At 35.9% G+C, this 25,929-nt stretch overlaps 2 protein-coding genes across 4 annotated transcripts; both read right to left on the reverse strand.

The window, feature by feature from the left end:
* Nucleotides 1–8,059: 8,059 nt before the first annotated feature.
* LOC122037070 (L-type lectin-domain containing receptor kinase IX.1-like) lies at nucleotides 8,060–10,563 on the reverse strand. 2 transcript variants are annotated; one of them, XM_042596537.1, is made up of 3 exons: nucleotides 10,423–10,563; nucleotides 8,891–10,318; nucleotides 8,060–8,817 (listed from the first exon to the last, which is right to left on the reverse strand). In XM_042596537.1, the coding sequence occupies exons 2-3, from the start codon at nucleotides 10,178–10,180 to the stop codon at nucleotides 8,143–8,145; spliced, it is 1,965 nt and encodes a 654-aa protein (XP_042452471.1). In that variant the 5' UTR covers nucleotides 10,181–10,318; nucleotides 10,423–10,563; the 3' UTR covers nucleotides 8,060–8,142. The 2 variants fall into 2 exon arrangements, with proteins under 2 accessions (XP_042452471.1, XP_042452470.1); XM_042596536.1 differs by having other exon boundaries at nucleotides 8,060–8,826.
* A 44-nt stretch (nucleotides 10,564–10,607) lies between these two features.
* Nucleotides 10,608–24,356, reverse strand: LOC122037069 (protein BLISTER-like). 2 transcript variants are annotated; one of them, XR_006127493.1, is made up of 14 exons: nucleotides 23,949–24,356; nucleotides 22,465–23,161; nucleotides 21,774–22,336; nucleotides 21,175–21,294; nucleotides 20,995–21,060; nucleotides 19,537–19,647; nucleotides 16,605–16,681; nucleotides 15,436–15,503; nucleotides 14,453–14,566; nucleotides 13,260–13,465; nucleotides 13,057–13,125; nucleotides 12,077–12,232; nucleotides 11,032–11,206; nucleotides 10,608–10,904 (listed from the first exon to the last, which is right to left on the reverse strand). XR_006127493.1 is itself a non-coding variant. In XM_042596535.1 (13 exons), the coding sequence occupies exons 1-13, from the start codon at nucleotides 24,024–24,026 to the stop codon at nucleotides 11,126–11,128; spliced, it is 2,406 nt and encodes an 801-aa protein (XP_042452469.1). In that variant the 5' UTR covers nucleotides 24,027–24,356; the 3' UTR covers nucleotides 10,608–11,125. The 2 variants fall into 2 exon arrangements, 1 of the variants encoding a protein (XP_042452469.1); XM_042596535.1 differs by having other exon boundaries at nucleotides 10,608–11,206.
* Nucleotides 24,357–25,929: the final 1,573 nt, after the last annotated feature.

The raw sequence follows: 25,929 nt of genomic DNA on the forward strand, positions 1-25,929 counted from the left end.
TTAATTTAAATGCACCCATCTATTTTAGATAAGATCACAACAAATCTCTACGGTTAGAAAAATATCAATGAATTTGGCGGGATTGTGTTCCCACCCACCAGTTACTCTCTGTCACGTCGTGAGACTCCTGTGAGCCCAAGGACTCCATCGTGCCCCCGTAAGATTCATACACTTGGCAAAAATCCACTGGAAATATAAAGAGAGAAAATAATATACTGATTAATTAATTAATTTTAAAATGAAAAAAAAATGATGCACCGTCCTTTTATTTGGTAGTTTTTTTAAGCTACTATTAGTTTTTGATTGGAGAATTCATTTAAAATTATATTTGTATTACTCCACCTCATTTGGATTGAAGCAAAAAAGGCAATATTTCAAAGGTGTTGACTAAACATAACCTTCTTTCAAGTCTTAGTCAAGAAAAACAATAAAAGAAGAAAAATAGGGATGGTTGAGAAAAGCAATAAAGCAATTATATCATCCTTCTATGAAATGATTCAAGAGTCTCTATAGGATGATGAGTTAATTAGTTGATGATAAATTTATTATTATAATAAGATAAGAGATTAATTTTTATGTAAACTTATTTTTTTAAAAAATCTCTTTTATTTCATAGTCAATTTAACGGTTGACTATAAGGCTCCGTTTGGTATGCATGATAGGATAGGATTATATTTTCAAAAAGTTTTTAATCAAGCGTTTGGTAGAGTTGATTAGAGGTAGGATTATGGATGATTAGAGGCAGGATTCATAATACCTTGGCCTCAAGAGGGATTATTTATCCTACCTTTAATCCTATCCTAATCAACCCAATTCTATCCTATCATGCATACCAAACGGAGCCTAAGTTGATTCTGTGATTCACTTCCCTTCATATAACTTAGGGATAAACTATGAGAGGACAAAACTTGTAATCACATTGCTTACCACATAGGAAGATAATGATTATTGATCAACATGACAATCTCACCCAAATTTTCAAGATGAAATTTAGAAGGTTATGATCTAGGGGTCCCAGACCTCATGAATATGATTTTAATTTCTTCAAAATAGCTTGACCAATTGTCAAAAATAATTGTATAGTTATGGTGTTGGAATTATTCACAAATGACATATTTCTTAAGTTGAGTGGAGGATTTACTATGTTTAAATTGCAATCATAATTACATTTATCATTCTTTATATATTTAATATTATCATAGTTATCGTAATATATTACCATATTTATCATAATATTTTTCATATATTACTTTGACAATCTATATAAATAAACTTGTTACAATTATCGATAAAGAATCAATTGTTTTCTCTCTATTCTAATATTTGTGTTTCAATAGGCTATTAGAGTCATATTTCTCTTTACTCTTATTCCTTTTCTTTAAATTTCTTTAGCATTTTCAAAGAGTTTCATCTGATTCATCGCCACACTTCCTTTCCACCTTCTTCCATGTTGTTCTAAATTTCACTTTCTCTCTTTTTATTTTTCCTTGCAAAAGAATTAGGTTGCTCTTCCCTTTCTTACATGTTTTCATCTAAAATTCTACGACCGTCACCTCCTTCTTCCTGCCATTCTCTTATTATCATTTTTTTTTTCAATAAACAACAATAATAGGTCTTCCCTTCCCTTTCTCCATCCCAATACCCTTCCTCTATTTCCGGCAAGCAATAGAGTTTTTATCGTTGTCGTGAGGTACTCGTTGAAGCTCCTCCTCGCAATGACCTTCTTTCCAATGGCAGAGCCAGGCTTTAGGATACCCGGGCTATAGCCCGGGGACCCAATTAAAATTGTATTAAATTTTACCCTTTGATTGTATTGATTTTTCCATTTCCAAATAGAGCAAGGGGATCTCTAGCCCGGGTACCCCTTTGGAGGACATTTGTAGCCCAGGTGGACTACAAATCCTGGCTCCGCCATTGCTTCTTTCTTTCTCCTCCTCCTCCTTTCCATAGAATCTTGTTCTCCTATCTTATTTCCTTCCTTTGTACATTCTTCTAATATTATTTCTCTATTGTTATTTTTCTATGAGGAACCCATTGTTTTTTCCCTTATGAATTAAGATTTAGAATTTCTCTCCTTTCTTTTTCTTTTTTCTTAGGTACGTTTTCCCCTTAAAAAACAATAATTGGTCGCTACCTTCTACTTGCTCATCTAGGCACTACCCTCTCCCTCCTCTTCCACTACCCGCAATCAAAATCACTTTTTCTCAATTTCAATTGTTTCATATTCTCCTTCTCCCTCTACTTGTGCTTTAGCAATGCCAACACTATTAGGACACTCCGGTGAATTAGAGAGGGTGATTAACTCGAATCGCTTTTTCAATGATTTGTTATAGCGGATAATCGAAGTGAAGACTCCATAAGGCTAACGCTTTTAATTTTACTTGGTATCCACCTCCTTGAGGTGACTAATCTAAGGATCCACTCCTCACTTATAGATATACTATGAAAACCATCTTCGTGGAGGTGGAGAAGCCTCGTTTAAGTAAATACAACTTAATTTTGAACTCTTTGTCATTATCAAAATATAGATTCGATCGTCTGGTGTTTCCTGTACCAACAACCTCCTCTCCGCCGAAGCTAAGGTTTCCCCGCCGACCCTCCCTCTCTCACCGTGACAAGCTCCATTCCTCGGTGTGCCTTCCTCTCTCACCGACGAGGTCCTTTCGTTACTTTTATCAAGCTTCCAGATTCTTTCTGCATGGGGATTATTTGCCATAATTTACCTTATAATATTTGTGTTCTTGTTCTTTCATCATTTATTGTTCTTAAACCTCTCTTTTAGCTTACATTTTCTTTGATAATTTGTACTTCCATTCTTTTATTTGAGAGAATAAAAAGCAAAATGACATATTAAATTCCCAGAATAGATAAATGCTTGATAAGTGAGGTGAGAAATGAAAGATAAGAAATTTGAAAATAAAAATTCAATGGGTATACTGTAGGTGTTCTTGAAGGCATGAGATAAGCCCAGTGGATACATGTGAGATATGTTTCGTTTCAAACCCGATAATCACTTGAGATATGTCTTACAAAGTTGTAGTTGTTTTCGATTATGTAATTAATCTGTTATTTTTTAGGAAATTTGCAAAACATCCTTTCCTTTTATCAAAGAATGGTAAATCGTTTTATTTTAAGTTCTAATATTTTAATTTATACAAAAATCTGAATGTTGTTTTTAGTATAGGGAAAAACACATGTTCTGTTTGTTGGACAAAATCCGGACATTTATAAAACATATAAGTATCAAGTCAAGTTACTAGCTTTAAGGACATCATACATTATACTTACAAAAGTAAAGAGAAGGCACAAAAAGCTTTTCAAGTATATCTAGATATAGATACATTAGATATAACTTCAACTTCAAGATTAAAATCAAATTCAGACAGAAACATTTTGAAGTTTGAAAAAAAAATAAGTTGAAGGATACATTGAAAAAGATAGAGTAGCTTTTTGATTCTTTAGAAATTAGTGATAGTGATTAGGCATATTATGTTGTTTCAAATTGTTTGTGTTGAAAACCAAAGATAATTTTTATTTGAGTTCAAGTTGAAACAATAGTGTTGCAAGTGGTGTATTGAATTTGAAACATATGTAATCTAATATGTTGCAAATGGTGTATTGAATTTGAATTTGGTATTAAAAAACATCTTAATGCATGTTGAAGGAAATGAAAAACATCTTGTAATTGGAATAAATTGAATCAGTGTGGGATTCCTCCTACATTTGTGAACAAATATCTCAAACCTGGAAGGATCATAATATCCAAAGTATCCTAAAGAGATTCAAAGAAAAAACACTACAAATTGGTACCTATAACTAAGGTTGATCATCAAGTCAATCAACTGCCAACAATCTCACTTTCTCTATGAACATTGACCTCATCGAAACCAAAGTCAAGGCAAAGCTTTTGTAACACTGGATTCACAGAAAGAAAGCACACATCAAGATAAATACAACAACAAGGATAGAAATGTTTAACCTTAAACTCTAGAAAAATTATACCTGGGGAGGGAGATCCTTTCCATTTCCATAAATAAAAACTTGTAATTGTCACCTCAGATCATTCATACCTGGTGCTATGATTTTAACAAATATAGTTAACTAAATATGTGAGAACAAAATGTTGTATATCTGTAATAACAAAATGCAGTTTATATATGAACATGTTATAAATGTAGAAATTGTAGTCTGAAAACTTGTTTATAGACTTTAGTAGTGAGTGAAAGAAATAGGAAAAAAAACAAAGGAATGCACACTGTATGCAAATAAAGAAGCATATTGTATGCAAACACCTCAATACGAGAAATGCACTAAATCAATCAAACATACAAACAAAGGAAATAGATGAATATCAACTATAGATAATAACAATAATCCTAGTGCATATTGTTAGAATCTACAACAATAAAGATAATTTATTAATTTCATTTTCTCAATAAACCACTATAATTTAACAAATTATAACTTTAATAGTACCAACTATAAATCCTAAATCAGGTTCATATGTGTCGTCAACACTGTTATGATTATTATCTTTAGTTGATTTGATAATTAACACATTGTCATATTTACAAAATATAATAAAATAAATGTGTTTCCAAGTAAACTTATAATAGAAATACAGAATAACACACGCTTGTTGTAAATTTGGATAGTTATGTTTGTCATGTGACACTCCTCGATGTCCGCATCCATGACAAAGCCTGGAATTTAAGGTTAATTTCTCCTTTAATGATTTTAATCCCTTCCCACATCCCTTAGTTTTTACCGAAAAAGGATCAATAATACCAAGGCCCTCATGGATTTCTTTCTTTAACTTCTATCATTGGATGTTCTACTAGTGTTCATCTCTTGAATTTTGTTGTTGTAAATACAATCGAATTGTTCATCCAAGAAGGTGTCCCCTCATTAGTCAAAGATGCATTATTAACTAATACTGAAGCTTTATAGGATAACCTCGAGTGTCTCGACATCAAAAACCTTTCTGAATCTAGATAATCAATGAAATTGTGCTCCCCTAAAGCATATATTGCTCCAACTTTTGCATCTCGTGTCCATCGTTTGAGTATATACGTATCAGGCAAATAAACACTTGGTTGATATGAAAAAAAACTAACATAAGCCTGCATGGAATGCCCTCAAACTCAAATTTAGTGTAGCTACACGATATGTAGTCCCTTTGTTTGTCATGTGTGAGCAGTCTTGGTTTTGAGGAAAAACAACTTGGAAATTTCATCATATGGTAAACCACTGAGACAACTTCTGTAAATATTTATTGCACATAATAACTATGACTCTCAGTCATTTCACTTTGAAACTCCAGCCATTTCTTTTTTGTGTATAGCTTAACCATTTGAGTTTCCATTGGCCAATTTATCTTAACCTTGGATGCTTATTCATATCAATATGGTACGTAACTAATTCATTGTGTCTTTGGTGTCTCAGTACTATATTAAAATAGGTAATAAAATTCATTAATGAGTTCTTATTTGAGACATATTTCTTGAAAAATGCATATGAGCCTTCATATCTTTGACTACTTGACATTCTTGCAAAAAAATACATGACTAAAATATGCTAGCACTCATATGTGTCGCAATTCATACATCACGGACAACCAATCATTTTTCTCTAAGTTAGCACACTTGATAGTCTCTTTTCATGACTTCTCAAAATCATCAGGTGCTGTAGAATTTGCAATCGAGTTCTTTATGCTTTGATAGTGGTTTCGAAAAGTCAAAGGGTATAATTTATTTGAAAATTTGTTCAATATGTGTCACAAACAATATTGATGCACTGTTTGAGGGATAACTTATGTAATGATTTTTGTCGTAGCAGAGTCCTGATCAGTGATGATAATGTTTGGCGAACCTTTAGGCATGACTTCTAAAAACTTTGTAAGCAACCAAATAAATGACTCAATTTTCTCATCACTTAGAAACCCGTAACCAAAAAGAATTGTCTGATGATGATGATTAACCCCTACAAATGGTGCCAAAATCAAATCATATTGGTTGGTGTTATATGTCGTATCAAATATAACTACATCACCAAATATTCTGTATGTCTTTTTTGATACATGATCATAACCTAAAAATATCTACTAAATCTGTTATTTGAATCAACCTTGTAATTAAAGAAAAAGGTTAAATTCTTCTCTTGTTCAGATGTAAAAATTCGATCAATGTCTCAACATCAATACCATTTTGTTCATCCTTTTGATTTCTCTTAAAGTTTCTAATATCTTTTTCTATGCAACCTATCCCCTCAGGATCTCCATACTATATCTCCAATAATCTTATTTGTTAACTAGTTGGTAAATTGATCTCTGAAAATTATTTTGTCAAAGTTTTCGTTGTTGCGGAAACATTACGATGTGAGCATAACAAATGCACCTTTGATGGAGTTGAGAGCGGATGATTATATGTTTCTATGAAGTTACAGATAACCCAATTAAGTCCCGTCTATTTCTTGACAAATGTAATATTTGACTTACAACCTATTCTAACTATGCCACGTGCTCTTTCCCTTGTTAGTTGATAACATTTGCATGTTTATTGTTCTGCATTAGATTTGTATGTCTTTCTTTAAAATATACAATTTCTTTCCATGCCACTTCATTTGTCATCTTGTTATTCCTGCTTGTGTTATTTCTTGAATTAAATCCGACTTCTCATGCATATTGGTTATAGAACAAATATGCATCCAGTGTGATGAGAATTTCATTCTAATTTTTAGCTTTCGATGATCCGAAACTTGGGGAATGAATTCCTGATCATCAATTCTATTTTCTTCCAATTCTGGTGCCCTCGCATTATAGTTGATAATAGATAAGTAGATAAATAAACAACAACTGTTCTAATTAACTTGGTAAAGACACTAAACTCTAACAGTTTTTTAAAGCAAAATAACAGAATAAAATAACAGAAGCAAAATAATAGTTTTCTAAAGTAAAATAATTTATTTTTTGCCTGTATAAAATAGAAGTGATTTTGATTTACAAAAATAAATCATGGAATTTCTAAAGCAACACAAGTTAGTTTCTCTGTATAAATTAGCTTATCTATATAAAGTAATACAAACAATCAACTTCAATAGAAAGAAATGTCATTCTTCTTTTTATTCCCTTAAATAAAAGAATGGAAGTACAAATTATCATAGAAAATACAAGCTAAAAGAGAGGTTTAAGAACAATAAATGATGAAAGAACAAAAACATAAATACTTTAAGGTAAATTACGGCAAATAATCCTCGTGCAGAAAGAATCTGGAAGCCTGATAAAAGCAAGAAAAGGATCTCGTCGGCGAGAGAGGAAGACACGGCGGGGAACAGAGCTCATCACGGTGAGAGAGGGAGGGCCAGCAGGGAAACCGTAGCTTCGGCGGAGAGGAGGTCGCGGCGTCAGAGAGCTCGGTGCGAGAGAATCGTAGGTCCCGTAGCTTCTGCGAGGGAGGCGCGGCAAATGGTTTCGTAGGCAAATATGTTCGCTCCCAGTATCTCCGTCAATCTGTCCCAGGGCTAACACGAAGGAGGTAAATCACGGACGACTACTAGCCTTTGGAATAGTGACTAGCACATAAAGGAAGTAGGTATTTACCTCGGTTTTATTGAGATTTGAACCTTAGATCTTATTATAACAACACCTCATATGTTAGCCATTAGATCCATCCGAAAAGACATTATGTATGAAAAACAAGAACCATAATATGTTTAAGAGAATTCATTTTGATGTATATATCGTTAGATATCTACCGATATCTAATACTTTATTAGATATCCACATTGTACCTCTTATTTTATCATATATAATATTTTATTTTTCTTTTATAAAATAAAGGTTTTGTCAAATCAAAAGGATAAATAATTTAAAAAAATTATTGATGATAATAATAAAAAATAGTGTGAAAAAGTATAATAATAATAATAATAACAACTCAGTGCTATTCCACTAGATCATCTATGGATTATTTGATACTACTCAATGCTTTACTATATTAAATAAAATTGAAATTAGAAAAATAAAATCAATTATATATTTAAAATTATAATCCTAATTCCATAATACACTTCTCCGCTAAATTGTTTACTAAATAAGGAACGAGTCAGTGGAGAATAATCACAGAGAAATGAAGGAAAGACAAATCAACTGTTCGCCGTCGACGAGGAAGAAGAACCTGGCGAAGTGTTGGTAGCATATCCAGTGACCGTCGAAGTCGTCGTCATCGTCACCACCGACGATGTGTATGAAAACCTGCACATCTCCATCGGCGGCGCGTAGAACATCAGCACCGGCATTGCTGGCGGCAGGTCCGGCAACGGCCCGCCGTCGGAATTCATCACGCTGATCGCCTGCTTCATAGACGGCCGCATCGCGTAATCCGGGTGCGCGCACCAGAGGCCCACCACCATCATCCTCTCCATCTCCTCCCCGTCGAACTTACCCCGTAGCCTCCCGTCGGCCGCCTCCAGAACCCTTCTCCGGCCGTAGAGCCCCCACACCCACTCCACTAGCCTGACGTCACTCTCGGCCGGTCGCCTCCCGCAAGCGATCTCCAGCATCACGACCCCGAAGCTGTACACGTCGGACTCCCTGCCGGCTTTCCCGGCGGCGACGCATTCCGGCGCCAGGTACCCCATCGTCCCGGCGGCCGCCGTCGTCTGCGATCCCCTGTCGTGGCCGACGAGCCTCGCGAGGCCGAAATCTCCCAGCTTGGCGTTGAAGGCGGAGTCCAGCATCACGTTGCTCGGTTTCACGTCGCGGTGCACCACGCACTGCTCCCACTCCTCGTGGAGGTACACCAGCGCCGCCGCCAGCCCCTGCGTCACCTGTCGGAAAATTTCGATAATATCGAACCAAACTATTGGATCCCAACGTTCCAACGACGACTACCTTTCGTCTCGCCGGCCAGTCGAGCACCTTCTCGCCGTGGAGGTGGCTATCGAGGCTGCCGTTGGGGACGAACTCGTACACCAGCAGGAACTCGCCGTTCTCGTGGCACCACCCGACGAGCTGCACCAGGTTCCGGTGGCGCAACCGGCTGATGATCTTCACCTCCGACATGTACTCCTTCCTCCCCTGCTTCGACCCTCTCGCCACTCTCTTGATCGCCACCTCCTTCTTCGACTCCTCCAAGACTCCTCTGTACACCGCCCCGAATCCCCCCTCCCCCAGCTTCACCTCGTCGGAGAATTCCCTCGTCGCAGCGGCGAGCTCCCGGGAAGAAAACCTCATGGGGCCTCTCTCTCCCTCCAACTCTATGTCGATTCGATTTTCTTCCTTTTCTTCATTTATCTTCTCGCAAATCTTGTTCTTATGTAGCCAAATTGCGAGTCCTAGAACGGAAATTAATCCGGCGACCGAGCCGAGCAGGAGGAGAAGCAGAGGAAACAGAGGATTCCTCTTTTTCTTTCTCGGCTGGAGAGTAGAGGTGAAGGACCAGGAGAGGAGGTTGTGAATCTCCGTCGACAGGCCGGTGGCAGCCGAGAAACCGACGGCGACGGTCTCCGGAAGCAACTCCCGGAGGTCTACCTCGTAGGAGAGGGTGGAGTTTCCGCCGAACACCGGGTTGTCTTTGTAGGTCAAGAAGACCGTCAAGTTGCGGGCGGTGGAGTTGTAGCTCACCCACACGTTGGCCGTCCTGCCGTCCTTGATGCTGCTGTTCCACGTCGTCACCGATGAGGACCGAACGGAGCTGACGTCGATACCGACGTGGTGGTCGTCTGCGTCCCAGTCGTTCTTGTAGGTGTCGAACTCGACGGCGATGAAGACGGCGCTGGCGTTTCCGATGAGGCCGAGGTGGCCGCCGGAGGAGTCGTCGGGGATGAAGGAAGGGTAGGGCGAGAGGAAGAAGGCGAGGCCGTCGCCGTAGTCGGGCTGGCGGAAGGAGTCGATGACGAAGGAGAAGTGGGTGACGAAGTCGGTGAGCTCGCCGGTGGTGGCATCCCAGAGGAGGAGCGGTTCCCGGAAGACGGCGCGGCCGGAGCTGGAGGTGATCGGAGCGCCGAGCTGGTTCTTGGTGAGGGAGATGTTGGGGTTGTTGTAGAAGGCGTCGCCTTGGAGGTCGATCTTGGACGGAGTATCTCGGCCGAAGGTGGAGAAGTTGAAGGAGAGCGAGCCCGCCGAGGAAATCAAGCTCAAAGCTTGGAAGAAGACGAAGGCGGCGGCGCCCATGGACGCCATTGTTACTGATTCTTGCAGCAGAAATTCAGCTCGAGAAGCAGAAGCATAAAGCTTGGAATTCTTCTTCTTCTTCTTCTTCTTCTTCTTCTCCGACCATGGAATCAAAGGAGATTTCGTCTGCTTGAATCATCATCAGTCCTGCATATTAATGACAATTAAAGACGGCCGGCGAGATTTGGAGTAGATTATTGGAGGATTGTGTGCTGGGAAGCCAAATGGAGGAGATTGATCGAGGGACAAACCGATAAGATCCTGTTTGGATTTGGCCGCCTTGGATTCATCTTCAGTTGGTGACAGTGATTTGTTGGCGTTGACTTCAGGGATCATCGTCCGATCGCCGCCGGTGACAACATTTTCAGAATCAATCTCCAACTAGTAATATGTCATTCCTAGTACACTGAAGAAACTCTAGACTTGAACTAAAATATGGGGAGAAAAAACTGAAAATTTTGCAATGGATTGAAATTCTAATCTGGTGAGTGAGTGAATGAATCAACATGACTAATGACACCGAACATATTCTCACTTATATAACAATTCCAACGATCATTTACAAAGAACACTGCAGGAAAAAAAAAGAAGATAAACATAAGCAAAGCCTCGGTTTATAATCTCCATCAGCGCTTCAATACCAAATCTGCCTTGAAGGAATCAGAAACTGGAATAGCATGGAATGGAGGTTAACACGGCTGTTGCTTCTTAGACTGCATCATTGCTCGATGGACTGAGAATGAATGAATACAAAAGAATGCAGGGGCAACTCAGATGGTTTATGTTTAATCCATTGGCGCACTTCCACAGAATTGATGGAAGTGTAGTTGTATTTTTGATGTAATTTGAATGATGGTTACCGGCTGCCGATGTACAGGTTGTAGATCTCCATGTGTATATATAACTTTGATATGATAGAAGAAAATAAAGTTTACAGATTTGCTGTGCTGCCAATCATAGAAGCTTGCTGGTTCGACGTTTTGCTGGCCCTCCGGGGAAGAGTTTCATTATCCAACCCAACACCCGCTCGACCACCTAGGAGAAAGACAGGAAAAAAAAGGATGTTATTAATTTAGATTCTATAATGATATGGGTTATCAACAACCTATGGCAGACAGAAATCAAAATATCAGAACAAGTTTTTTGGCAACTCAAAGAGGATATATAAAACTTAAACAAAATGCTAGCATTACAATTAACGATCAATACACAATTACTAAAGTTGCTTCAAATAGTCAGTGAAGTTACTAGCGCAAGGATTTGTCTAGATCCAAAAGGCATGCATCAGCAAAAGCCATTTGATTTGGGAATCCATTGGAGCAAGCAAAGATAGTTTGGCTCAGAAGGTTCATCGGGTAACTTAAAGAGGATATATGAACCTTAAGACAGATTAGTATTGACTCAATACAGTAATAAATTTAAACTGCCCTTAATTCTCCAGAAGCTAAAATTACTTTAATAATCAGGAAATACTACTGCAAGGAGCTATCTAGATCCAAAGAGTATGCATGGATTTCCGATTCTCAGATCCAGCCATTTGACTTGGGAGGACAGGAACTGGAAAATTAGGAGGCACATCATCCATGCACAATGCAGTTTCAAGGAACCACCATCATAAATTTGGGTTTAGGGTTTCAACACCATCATAAATTTGGCAATTTTCTTTCCTAAATCCAGTCATGCTCTTTAAAAGAGTACAACACCAAACACCAATAGTGGATCATCATAAGTGAGTATACATGCTTATAGAACATTTCAAGAAGAGAGATAATCTTGGTTACTGTGAAAATAATCAAGAAAAGAAATGAGAACTACTTTGACAAGGCAGATGTGAAATAGGATGACTACAAAATTATTGATAAAATAAACAGAAAGCAAAAGAATATTGTCCAATGACTGGCATACCTCATCACCCTCATCAGCATATTCAGTCATATCATGTGCACCACGGTGGTCCATTGGTTTTACCAAGTGATTTTCGTTAGCCATTCTTTGAGCAGTCAAGAGTTCTAACCTCTGGGTTTGAACCTCAAGTTTCTGGGACAGTTCTTTATTCAATTCCTACAATATATGCAAACAAGTTAAATAGCAAATCACATTAGTTGCCAGTAATAAAGGGATTGAAACAATAATATGCAAACCAGTCAAACAGTGAGATACATCTCTTTCCGGTGAATGCTAGCAATAAGAAATCTCAGGAAAAGATTTGCAATGAAAGGAGCCATTTGTACTTGGAGGTTTTCAAATTCCCTACCTGCCACTATAAAGTTCATGCCAAAAACAAATCCCTCTGAATGTAGTAATCTCATATGATACTTCTGTTGAGATCCATTCAGTAAAGCCAGCATACTAAATACTAGTCATGGTCTCTAATAATTAAGAATACGAATTATTTTAAATACCTAAAGTACTTTGTTAATTGTCTAATAGCCTACATTCAAGAGTTCAATGTCAGGGTAAGATGAGTGACCCTAATAATGGTAGTTGCAATTGTATGCATTGTTCAAAAGTTTACCCAACTCCAATTAACAAAAAACGTTGTTTTTAATATATATATATATCTGTGCACGAGGATTATATGTAAAGTGTAATATTTTAAGTTGAAAGAGAGTGCAAAGTAATTAGTTCAGAATGATCAATGGATAATTTTGCCAAGAAGAGATTTAGAGTCACAAACGAATTATAGTTTTTGGTGTGAAAGACCTAAAATGAAAAAGATGTTAGCATTTTCTAAATTGAGAAACTAAGATAAATCAGGCAGCTAACCCAATTGAAAACAAAATCACCTAATCAAAAACAGATGATAAAATGGATAAGCTAATATGACCTGGCAAAGGCGTCTCACTTATTTACCATCAAACTATCTATTGATAAAGGTTCATTACCTTCATTTTGGAACAGTTAGATGATTCGATTCTCAGAGCTTGTACCAACTCTTCTTTCTCCACCGCTAACTGCAAATGACAAATGTGTCTTAGTAATATGAAACCAGAAGAATTTAAAAAACTACACACATAAGGGTCTTAACCATGTGCAGTTATTTCTATTAGCACAAATGTAGACTTGAGTAAGGAAAATGAAGTCCAACCTCAGATATTAATGCCCTGATGTTCTCAATCATTCGATGCTGATCATGTGGAAGATCAGCAGATGCATCTGGAAGGTCAATTGTTCTATCATCATGAAGAGAACAGGATATAGAAGTATCACCAGATAGAGATTCAGATGGCCTGACATCGTGAGTCCTATTTATACCATTCTGCAGCATTGTTCCTTGGATACTAGTCTCAACATCTGAAGAAAAAATGAGAAACAAATAAAACCTCGAAGAAGCATTATCCAATAACTGAAAATCACATCATCAACCATCAAATTCCAAATAAAATTCATGATTTTCAGGCTGCCTGAGACCAAAGGACAGTTTTCAGGGTCAATTTGTTCTCCAAGGGGAAAATATCTGCTTCTAGCATCACATATTCTAACGAGAATAAAAAATACTGGAAACCAATTTATTGACTCCAAACAAGAATAAATTGTTGATTACGAATATATAAGAGGAAATCAAGAGTCCATCTTGATCAACATGAAAGGAGAATGCTAGAATTTGCAACACACTTATAACTTCCATATATTACTCAATTTTGTTCTTCTCTATCCTCACTAGAATGGAAGCGCAATAACCAATCTTAACCAAGAATAGTTCCTACTCATTCAATTATAGATATAGATTAAATAGTAGTTCAGTTGAACACAACTGAATGATGTAGTAATGTTAATAATAGCTTCTATATGCTGTGTATAGCTGTGCTGACATTTCATTTTGTGTTGCAAATGGAAGTCAAAAGGCTCAACTTGCTATTTCAATAAATGTTGCTGCTCCAGCCTCTCCCCTTTTTTACTCTTTGCTATTGAACTCCCAACTTTAGAAACCAGCCTAGCACTTGTTTTGTTAATTTAAACCAGAGCGGTGCCAAGATACCAAGTATATACCTCCATATCATGATATCAGTTTCATTACTCTTAAAGCTCAAGTTAAAACAGTAGTAGTATACTAGATAGAACAGCTCAATATCACTAAAATAATTAAATATTTATATATTGAAAAGCCTTTTGATATGGATCTCTATCTGTCCTTAATTAGGCTATTAAGAATTGTTGGTTCTTGTACTATTTCTCAAAAACTCAAACAAGTGGTATATATTTGAGCGAATTTTTAAACAACTAACAGTTTTTATTTCCGCAACAAAGCTAACCTAGCAGTATAGAAGAAGTACTAATTACCTAGATCCTCGGTGGAGGTAGCTGCATCCTGTCTAGATGAGGAACTTGCTACTAAATCCTTTGCTTTTCCGTCATTAGATGCTTTTCGCAGCTTAGACTGTAAGACTTTCTTCTCTGTTTAAATGCATGTACAAATGGAATCAGATTACTTCAGTAACATATACATGAGCTTGGAAAGATAACCCATATAAATAGTTATGGCAGCATGCAACATAAACAAAATTCCAGAGATATAATAATTGTTATGGCAGCATTAACATATAAATACTTAAATGCAGAAAATAACTTTGAAGATAAAGACCATCTATTTCTTAGAGGTGGAGACAATAATCGGTACCAAACTACTAGATCAGATATGCTATTTTTTTCTTTTATAATGTTTTAGTGAGAAGACTTTGTTAGCAATGATAAAACATGATAAAATTTATTTAAATATGGATCATGATATAGTAGGGGATTGAGTCCAATGATATAAGAGGATCCATATAGCCGATCCCACTTAATGGGATAACACTTGGCTATTGTAGTTTTTTTAGTACACCTACTCTATGTTGTGGCTTAATAGACAGCTTTTTGTAAAGTTGTCTTATTGCTTTATTTATGAAGCACATTCATCTATTTTGAGAGTCTCTATTCCCTTCTCATGAGGTTGTTGATTGAGACTGATTTTAAAATCTCCAATTGAGAAAAGCAACTTAGTGAGAACGTATACTAGTCTCGCATAACAACTAATAGCTAAATAAGCCACTCTTTTTATCTACAGACCAACAGTTGAAATTGTGTTTGCATTCCTCTAATGGGCATTCATAAATTGAATTTTTCACACACTTTAATTTACAATTAAGAAAATGAAATATGCAACTTCACAAAATCAATTTTCATATTTTTCCCATACAAGAAGGCATGGTGAATTTATAAAATTTCATTGATTAATGGAGAAGCAACCAACAAAAGATACCAAAACTACATTAAAAAAAATGAACCTTCTTGCAAGGCATCAACAGTAGATTGAAAATCTTGACGCTCTTTCTCAAGAATGGAAACTTTACGCCTGAACAATGGAAAATGAAGTGATCATACACTACAACAATGAATGCTCAAAGGTTATGTTTTACAAGACCATAGAGAAAAGGTTATATGTTCAAATACATCCACTAGTTAAATTTTTTTAAAAAAGAAATCTGAATTCAAGAGAAATCCACATATTAATAAGGAAGGTTCAAGAATTTGTGGTCCCATATTTGTTGGCAAAAGATGTATATTAGTCTCTAAAACAATAAGCCAGGAATCCTAACTAATTGAGAGTGGCTATGTGGATTTTAACTTAACATCAAACTCATATCACTGAGTAACACCAGTTCTTTCAAATCATTTTCAATAATGTTGAGTAGAGTAGCTTATCAGGTTCTAATGTGAGCTAAATCCATATAGAAAAAGCCATGAGTTGATGAACATTTACAAATTTATAAAACATCAAAAATCATGGTCCATAACAAGAAGCATTGGGTAAAGTATTTTCTCACAAACCACAGAAAAGCCATCTACTCACTAACTACTAATAGTTAACTTCCCTCGCTGGTTAATTATATCAAAACTATGACAATAATTGCTGGTGAAAATAACTGAAGTTATTTTTATTTAGCAGTAGTTAACTACAGCAGTAATACATGATTAAAAATTATTGAAACAGAAAAAATGAAGACAAAAAATGGCTGGAGTAAGCCAATCACAGCTGAAACAAGTTTGACAACATAACAATTCAATTTAATAAAGGCACTCCGTGCTAATTTTTCTTATATTAATACATGAAAAGAATCAAACGAAAAGGAAAAAAGTGTCGCAAAGCCATTGTGTTTTATACTGCATGTGGGAAAGGCATATGAACTATGAAGTACTCCAAAAACTATATATAAACTTTAATTTCTAACTTTTATTTGTCAGAAAGTAGATAACTTCTTATCACTTGATTGAATTGATAATTTGTTTGAAAAAAATAGAAAAGATACTCAGACATATTATAATTGGTGCGTGTGAACTCTTATTTTCCAACACAAAACTCCACAAAATGGACACAAAGCCCATCTTGTTAAAAGAACAAAAAGATAAATAAGAGACCAGTAATCAACAAAATTGAAAGGAATGTCAATCTTACTGATATGGTGCTAAATTAGATTTCCAGTTCTCCAATTCCTTTTCCAACTTTAGCTCATTAGACCTCAACCTCAGTGCCTGTTTGAAGTGTACAGAAAAGAACAGGAATGAGTAACAATAAAAATGGCAACTACTTGTAATGTGGAATACGAATTAATTCAAAACCAATTCCTTAGTGAAGGATCAGCACTATCATCATAGAAGAACAAAAAAATATAGAATTCAATTGACAAGTGTCTTTCCATTTAATATAGTCACTCAGCGTGTAATAGATCTGTACACCTCAGTCAGATATCTGATGGAGGACTTCAGGTCTCAGTTAGTGATCCCATGCAAGAGAAGAGTGGATACAAGGATAAATGTTTATTAAAGCTTCAATGAATAGAGAGGAACTCTTCCACAGGCTTTTACAATAACATGGTCTTAGTAGAAATCATAGATTTGGCATACCAAAAGTAGTAAAAGTAGAAACAAATACATCACATAGGAACCATGTAAACAAAACTATCCACAAACAGTTAGTCAGATTTCAGGGATGCAGATATGTGATAAGCAGAATGCTTGACAGTAAGTAGCAGAAGAATGCAGAAGTGGAAGATAAGGAATTCACCAGGATCAGGTTAGAATGAATATCAACTATGTGCATAAAGTATACATCACATAGGAACCATGTAAACAAAACTATCCATAAACAGGTAGTCAGATTTCAAGGACGCAGATATGTGATAAGCAGTATGCTTGACAGTACGTAGCAGAAGAATGCAGAAATGGAAGATAAGGAATTCACCAGGATCAGGTTAGAATGAATATCAACTATGTGCATATACAACACATAGGAACCATGTAAACAAAACTATCCATAAACATGAAGAAGAGCAGAAAAAGGAATAACTTCTAGACTTAACTTGTTAAGGTAAATGAGAGTTGTAAAGCAAGTAAGGAATTGTTGACAATCATGAACGAACATAACATGGTTTTGTTAACAAAAGAGAGAGGTGCCCCCTAACCCAGTGTTTCAAAAAAAATCTCCAGGTCAATATTGGTAAGATGTAGCAAGTTAGTAACTTGGTGTCAAAATGTCTATTTCACATTGTTGGGGATTGTGCAAGGTGGGAGAGCATGGAGGAACTCCTAACCAGTGCTTTTGTACTGGAGATAATATCATAATAGAGACACAGAGGCCTGCTGTTTCTTAGTCTTTCCAGTTGAAACACTAAAAGAACCGATTCAATTGGGTATTTTCTACTAATACAACCAAATTGATTTAGCCTCCACTTTTCAGCTGATCTGGATTTTAAAAACATTTCTTATAACTTGTGAGCTCTATGAACTGAAATGATTGACTTATCTTCCCTGGGAAACACAAACCATAGTGGTGGGTGAATGGGCATTGAATTCAATTTTCTTCTTCATCGTCCTTCTCCCTTCCTTGCTCCTCTTCCTCTTCTTTCTCCTCTATCACGATACATTACCAGCGCGAACAATTGGTAACGTCCTGTACCATGTGTCGGCACAACTCAGGATACCAGTTCTGATGAAAGCCTCTAACCAAAACTAGTTCCAATACCAGTTCATTAAACCATGCTCTGAACAATGTTTTGGCACATAGTGACCTTTAGCCCAACATCATATGCTCATGTGATCAACATGAATAAACACATAGAACAGTTTACTTGAATATGCAGCCACATATAGATGAGGACTGTGTATTCAGTTTGCGTAAGCATAAAAACTGACCACAAATGTGAGTTTATGGAATTTATCTGTCTTGTTTCTGCTATCATACTATACAAGATTACAAATCTTTGAAAATGCAGCCACATATAGAAGAGCAAGTGCATTCAGTTTGCATAGGCATCAAATCTGACAACATATGTGAGTTTATGGATTTTTTCCCTTTTGTTTCTACTATCATACTATAAAAGATTACAATGTCAATATCACAAAAAATAAGGTAATAACTAATAAAGGCCTTACAACATCAACCCAGAATAATAATTTTTAATATATTGATTGTTTGTTTTTCAAAATTTTATTTGAACAAATTGTATTATGTATCACATGTACTCCTTAACACAATCAATTTTAAACACATTACACATAGTTCCCAACAATGCTCAAATATATTCATAAAAAAATGTGGAACCGCCACATCAGCGGCCCCCCTAGAGCCGGTCCCACGGATATGGAGGGAGGTAAATGCAGATACACAGGTGGAAAGTGCATGGCGGAGACGTTAACCCCAGGCAGTGACACCCCGGGGATTGACCCCGGGGATCGACCCCTGGACCTTTCAGCCACAGAACCATGCACTCCCCATCTGTGCTACGCCCTGGGGACAATGCTCAAATATATTCATGTTATGATGGCGCATGCACATCTGATCAGAAACTTATATATAAGACAAAAAACAAAAGCAAATAAAAGATGATCAAGCAAACATTTCAAAGAACTGCTAAGTTCTTGGGCCTCCCTTCAGAGCTCCTCCATTCAATATCAAAAATTCTAAAGATATAAGAAGACAACGGTGCAATGGATTTATCCAGCACCATAGTTTATAGTTATACATTGTGTAAGATATTTTTAAAAGGTTTCATTTTAATATTCATCTAACAACTATGCCAGCCTTGATCAAGAAGAACTATAACTAATCATATAACCAGAATACCATAATCAACTTGGTAAAAGAAAAGCTAAAACAAACAAAGTGTGTAAGCTATATAAATTTATAAACTGTGAGGTGTCTTTTTTAGTTTATTGTGAAGTATAAATGATGTTGCCTTTTCAAGCCTTAAGAATCAAGATTGATAAAAAAGTATAAGCCATATATCTCAACTGTTTGGTGTATGGTTCATTGCACATTGAACTTATTGCACCATGTGTAGGCAATAACCCACATTTTGATGATAACTAATTAAAGTAAAACAAATTACCTTCTCTTCTAAGCTTATTACTTCAGATGCAAGTAATTTGGCTCTCTCATCAGCAGCATTGCATTCTAGCTGAGCATTAGTGCACTCCAACTTAACAGTCTGTAGTGCAAGCTGCAGAGATTAATAAAAAAAATCAGAGAATGCCACTACCACTTTAGTTTTATTACTAAATCATCACGCAGCATAAACACTACACCTGGAAGAAGCAGCAGTCATATAAGAAATTGTTTGTATTTAATAGTTGTCTGTGGAAAAAAGAAACGTACTTCCCAAATCCCAACAATGTGGATTTATTTGCTGAAAATGTCTACATCAGAATAAATGACTGAAAATTTAGTCTCTATCTACCTCCATTACTTCTCCATAATAGTATCTGTTGGAAATTTAATATTTTTTGTCTCCAATGATTTTATCAATTTCTATGTCAATTACAGTATATAAGATAAGTCAATCTGTTTCCCACCAGCAGTATCCTATGTTCTTTGTCGTTTTATCCTTATCTACAGAGTAATATAGGACTTATGCTCAATCCTTTTCCTGATACTTTCTTCCTTATGTCACCAAAATAGATAATGGTCCTTATCTACAGAGTAATATAGGACTTATACTTGATCCTTTTCCTGATACTTTCTTCCTTGTCACAAAAATAGATAATGGAACCCTAACCTCATTCTCTTCACATGCTTTCATAATTTATCTTTTCATTTCAGTAAATTTCAACATCCTGTGACACCTTCAATTTGAGGGAAATTGGGAAGATAAAACCTAAGAAGATTTTAACCCTTTTTTTTTTCCAAGTACAAAATCAGTCATAAACTTCAGAATCACACTACTAGAGTTTGAGAAGGAGCCTTCAACTTTTACACTTATCTTCATTGTCATCATCAAGAAAGTTAAACAAAATATTTGTGTGTCGATTTTGTGAACCAAGTTAGACATCCATTAATATCTATTCTACAGCTTCGGGTGGATATACACCTTTTTTAGAACATATAAATTTAGCCTTGTGTGATATGTGTGATACACCGTTTTCAAATTAATACAACAACAACAACCAAGCATTTTCCCACTCGGTGGGGAGGGTTGTATGAATCATTTTACGCCATTGAGCTCTATCTCCTATTATATCATCATCTATATTTAAATAAATTTTATCTTATTTTATTGTTGCTAACCAAGTCTTTTTTGGTCTTCCTCTTCCTCGTTTGATATGCATGTTTATCATAGTTTCACATCGCCTAACTGGAGCATTTTCAAATTAATAATTTAACTTTATGCCTTGCAACTAAGTGTGACCTAAATTGCTCAAACTGCTAAAAGGAGTTACTTTGGACTCTCCTGCTAAAATAATATATAAGAACATCCATCTGTGAGTCTCAACTATTCTGACTATCAGCTCCTCAAACAATGTAGAAAGGAAAAACAGAAAACACTTGGACCTCCAGCAGAAAGACTAACCATTTGTGCCTTCATTTCCTCCTCCAATCTTTCGATGTCAGATTTTAACTGATTGACTACTTTGCCCTGCAAAAATTAAAGGATTTCGAAATTGGAGAATCATTGATGTAGTGGAAAGCATAAGTTCACAAGGTTAGCTTTGACATGGAATAGATGAGCTCATCCAGTCACAGATCACACCTGTTGGTTAAAGCTATCGGTTAATGCTGTATTCTCAGCAGCCAACGATTCTGATAGAGCTTGAGATGTCTCTAGCGCTCGTTGTAATGAAAATTTCTCTTGAGTTAAATCGTCAATATACTGTAGGATAAAAAGAATAATACAGCTCAGAAAAAACACAAACAACCTATCACAGCATAGTAACAAGAAGAAAATTCAAGTCATTTATATTCACTAATCAAATTTTAAAATATCAAAATCACATAGGATACAAGTTGGACAAATCGCAAATAACTCAACCATGCTGGTTGTGAACATCGTATTGCACCAAACAGACAAGCAGTGAATAAGAATTGTTGTTTACTACTAGCCCTCAAGGTTGTATAAAAAAAATTAAAAGTCCATAGTAATTCAGTAAGCAATGTTCTTCTATGCTGACTTGCAATAAAGCAATAAATTAACAACTTTCAGGCTTCAGCCCACTGAGTACAGGCAGACCTATATTTTATTTGCAGAAAATTTTAAAAATACCGTTCACAGAACTTAGCAAGAGCAACAAAGCATTTTCTAAGGCATGTCTCGCTAAAATGCTATATACAACATTAAGAAAAATGGGTAACCTGTTCCAGAGCAGAAAAATCTTCATCTTTCTTTGTAGATGGGAACTCAGGTTCCTTCTGGTCACTTGTTCTGTAGTCAAGTTGTTGCTCATTATTCAAAGAAGCCAAACTATTAGAAGTGAATAGCTTCTCCTCCAAAGAATCTAAATTTGTAGAGCTTATGGATTTTTCCAAAAGATTTTCTCTAGATGGCTGCACTGTAACCGAAGATAAGTGATTCTCAGTGTTCTTGAACTTTGAGCCATCAAACATTCCAGGAGTAGCATCTCTATCATGCTTGCCATGGAGAGAATTGGACATAGAAGGTACTGTGGAGACACTAAGAGAATCAAGAAATGAAGGACGGGATCGACCAAAATTAGTTCCATAAGACGTCAAAGGAAACTGTTCGCTAGAAAAACTTTCAAAACCAGGACCAAAGTTTGTTGATGAAGACTCTGGTGCCTGGAAAGATGTATTCACAGCATCAAGACGACGACTAATGGCATCAGAAATTCTTCCTCCACCCAAGCTAAGAGCACCCATTTTATTATTCAGGTTGCTACTTAGAAATGGTTTTTGTGCTGCATGAAAAACTACTTTGTGAGAACAGAAGTATTGTATTGAAGTATTCAAGAAAAAAGGAGTGAAAAGATCAAGATAATAAAATGCCATTTATAACTAGCATGATTAAAAACTGAGACTCAATTACCATCAATTACCCCAGAAACACCAGCTGATGTGCTCAGCAGATCAATGGTGTTACTTGCAGAAATAGTTTCCAACTTCTCAGGAACATTGCTCATATCATAAGTAACTGGTACATCAATATCATGCTTGTGAGTTGTGGAAGAACTTCTGCTCCCTATATCACCTGACTGAACATTGTGCAAACGAGAACCTGAATAGTCAATTTGTGCATCAACATATGGCTCTCTAATATCTGGATTAAAAGCAATAGTTTGGTCTCTTTTGAAGCCATCAACTAATCCAGCCTTTGATTCCTTGCTACTGCTAAGCTCATTTTTCTCTTTCCAGTGGTCATAAAAACCATTAGATAATCCAGAAAAGGTTGAGTTTTCCTGCAACTTGGATGTCCTATCCTTTAACTCTTGCACAGCATTATTCTGTAATGCATGATTGCTGAAGTTCAAAGAAGATGAAGAGACAAACATCCTTTTTGAAGAATCAAGATCACTGCTCAACGAAGAAATGACTATTTTATCTTCATTAGGCATTGTTGTGCCTGAAGTGTCAGACATAGCTCTGCCATTTCTATCCAAGGGAGATTCGCCTCCATTATGCTGATTGATTTTAGAAGTATCAAGGTATTGGTCTGAATCAGCTGACTGCAGTTGACTAGCAGATGCAGCCTGTTTAGAAGCTTTTTTCTTTCGGAACTCTTCCAGCTGATAAATCAGATCAATAAACCAATGCAAACAGTTAATACACCACTACAATTTTAAAGCAAAGGCAAGTGGTAAATCTGTGACATTATGCAGCACAACGATACTGATGGTAGCTGAGACACACAGGATTGATTTGTATGTAGCCATTAATGATGGAGTAAGTCAGCTAATCTAAGATTTTAGAAAGGTGGATACACTAATGCTGTGATACTTTGATATAGAAGATAATTAATAACCAATAACAAGAGCTTGATCCTGGAGGAACACCCAATTAGTTCTGGGTCTAGACAAATTGTATTTGGGAGACTGTGGCATAAAAGGCCAACAATGCCAAACAGGACGCCAGTAAATTGTCCACTGGGAAATTCTGGAAGCAAAATGTCACTGAATGTTTCGAATGCAACCTAGGGTGGTAATGTGTAGCAAGGCATGCATGGGCGTGTTAAGTAGTCAATTTTCCTAATATTATGATTCTGATATAAACAACCTTAGTTAAGGTCCAAATTCAATGTAATAACGCCAGTAATATTTTTTAGATAACACAGCTTTTTTACTAAAGATGTGCATTGGGCAACAACAATAACAATGTAACATTAGATGCTCCCCCCAATTCGAGAATGGAGACTCGACCAGGAAGTTAAATTAACACAGAAAGAAACAACAAGCCAGCCTCAAGACGCAGACGCTCGTAGATAGCTCTCAAGATCTAAATTTACTCCGAATAAATCATTGTCGAAGAATTTTCATGTTGATCGCCGATAAACCAGAAACTAGACTGAGATCATACCTTCTTCTTGCCCAATTCGAGATGCCCTTGCTTGCGCGATGAAGCGACCGAACTCGACATGACCTTCGCCGACGCCATCCCGAGGGAAGGAAAAAGAAAAAACTCCCTTTCAGAATTCGTCCCCGGACCCCTCCTCCCACGGCGATCCAAACTGATCCGCGAGCACAGCCTTGGGTAAAACAACAGCGGAAGCAGATATCACTTCTTCGAAGGATCCAATCTCGAGGAAATCAAGCGTATCGGAAAAAAAAATTGAAACCCCGAATCGCGGCGGAAGCGAACCCAACGGGATCCCGAGATCAGAAGGAAGCGAGATCCAGAGGAGGGAGTCCGACGAGGCGTTTGTTAGGGATTTAACTATGCGTTCGTCGATCCCTCTCATTCGCTGTTCGCCGTGCGCTGTTTCCTTTTTTGTTTTCATTTTATTTTTTTCATTTTGACTTTTATTTTTTTTAAAAAGAAAAATTGACTAATCCAGTGTGAATAACCTCGTATTATCCCACGTTTTTAATCAATAGTTCATTTTAAAAAAATCATCAGTTGATTTATCAAAAATTAAGATTTTAAATATTAAAATATTTTTTATTAATTTTAAGCCAATTTATTTAATTTCTGATTTAAGAAGTTAAAATAAACCGACTCCGAATCAAAAATATTTTAACTACTAATTATAATAATTTTAATCAAAATTACTATAATATAAAATGAGTTTAGATAAAATTGATTTATATTGTAATATTTTTAGTTAAAAATAAAAAATTTGTAATTGTTTTATAAATGTGTTTAATCTTAGATTAGACTTTAATTTATTTATTTTATTAAATAGTGTTGAAGAATATAAAATTTAGTTTGTCCTAACTCAGCTCTATTTTGATAAAATTGGATTACAATTCATTTAATTGGCCTTTTAATATTATTTTTTTATTTTCTTAATTGGCAAGTCAAAAAATAATCTAGCCTATTTGTGTTGGTAATGGAAGATAAAAGGATCAAAAATTTAACAATCATTGAGATAAATCAATTTTAATAATATAAAATTTGAAAATAAATATTTAAATTTTAATCAATGCTAATAAAAATATTTTAGCGATTATAATTTGTATATGTTACAATAGGAGCACTTTATTTTTTATCAATTAATCTTATATTATAATAATATTTTAACTTTTATAAATATTAATAACACTATAATATAATAATTATATAATTATTATAAAACGAGCATTTTATTTTTTATTAATATTATATTATAATAATTAAAAATTGTAATTATATTTTATTTCTAATCAATATTATAATGTAACCATTAATGGGTAGTTATTTATATTGGTGTTAAAAAAATAAGGATAATTTAATAAATAAAATTGTATAGAATGGAATGTTTATATAGTCAAAATTATTATGCTCCCCGATTGTCCGTTCATATCATCAGTTCATAATTGAGTGGTCAGGATGACTGAAAGTGATTTGGACGTCCCGAGTGCATTCTTAGGAGTGTCCAAATCACTTTCGAGTGCTCCCGCTACTCACTCGTGACTGAGTAATTCATATGGATATATATATATATACAAACAAACACACGTCGCTTGTCCACGACTGAGTGGTCAGGGGCTTGGAAGTAATTCGAGCGCCTTAAGTGCATTTACTTTACGATGCACGGATCACTTCAAGGAGCCCCAACCACTCAGTCGCGGATGAGTGGCACGGACGGACGATCGGGGAGTATATCATAATCGTAATATAGAGAGAGAGTTTCGTGTTCACCTCAATTTTTTTTATTTTAATTTTTTTTTATGCTTAATACTTGCTCCTAAAAATCTTCTATAGCTTAAACCTAAACATCCTCTGCTACATGCTCGTCTTCTACTTCCTTGCCTACTTAGGAAAAGACACATTGGTAAAGTTCTTAGCAATTTGATTTGATCTTCCACATCTTTTAGGAAATCAATTGATAGTAGATTTTCTCTAAATCTGATGAAAT

The sequence above is a fragment of the Zingiber officinale genome, unplaced genomic scaffold, assembly GCF_018446385.1.
Source record: "Zingiber officinale cultivar Zhangliang unplaced genomic scaffold, Zo_v1.1 ctg232, whole genome shotgun sequence".
Taxonomy (NCBI): Eukaryota; Viridiplantae; Streptophyta; class Magnoliopsida; order Zingiberales; family Zingiberaceae; genus Zingiber; species Zingiber officinale.

Coding starts and splice junctions, on each gene's coding strand:
- LOC122037069 (XM_042596535.1), bottom strand. CDS start 24,026: ATGGCGTCGGCGAAGGTCATGTCGAGTTCGGTCGCTTCATCGCGCAAG. Junction 21,295..21,773: donor ATTTTTCTGCTCTGGAACAG/GTTACCCATTTT, acceptor TTTATCCTACAG/TATATTGACGATTTAACTCA. Junction 16,682..19,536: donor TAATAAGCTTAGAAGAGAAG/GTAATTTGTTTT, acceptor CACTTCAAACAG/GCACTGAGGTTGAGGTCTAA.
- LOC122037070 (XM_042596536.1), bottom strand. CDS start 10,180: ATGGCGTCCATGGGCGCCGCCGCCTTCGTCTTCTTCCAAGCTTTGAGC. Junction 8,827..8,890: donor ACTGGCCGGCGAGACGAAAG/GTAGTCGTCGTT, acceptor ATTTTCCGACAG/GTGACGCAGGGGCTGGCGGC.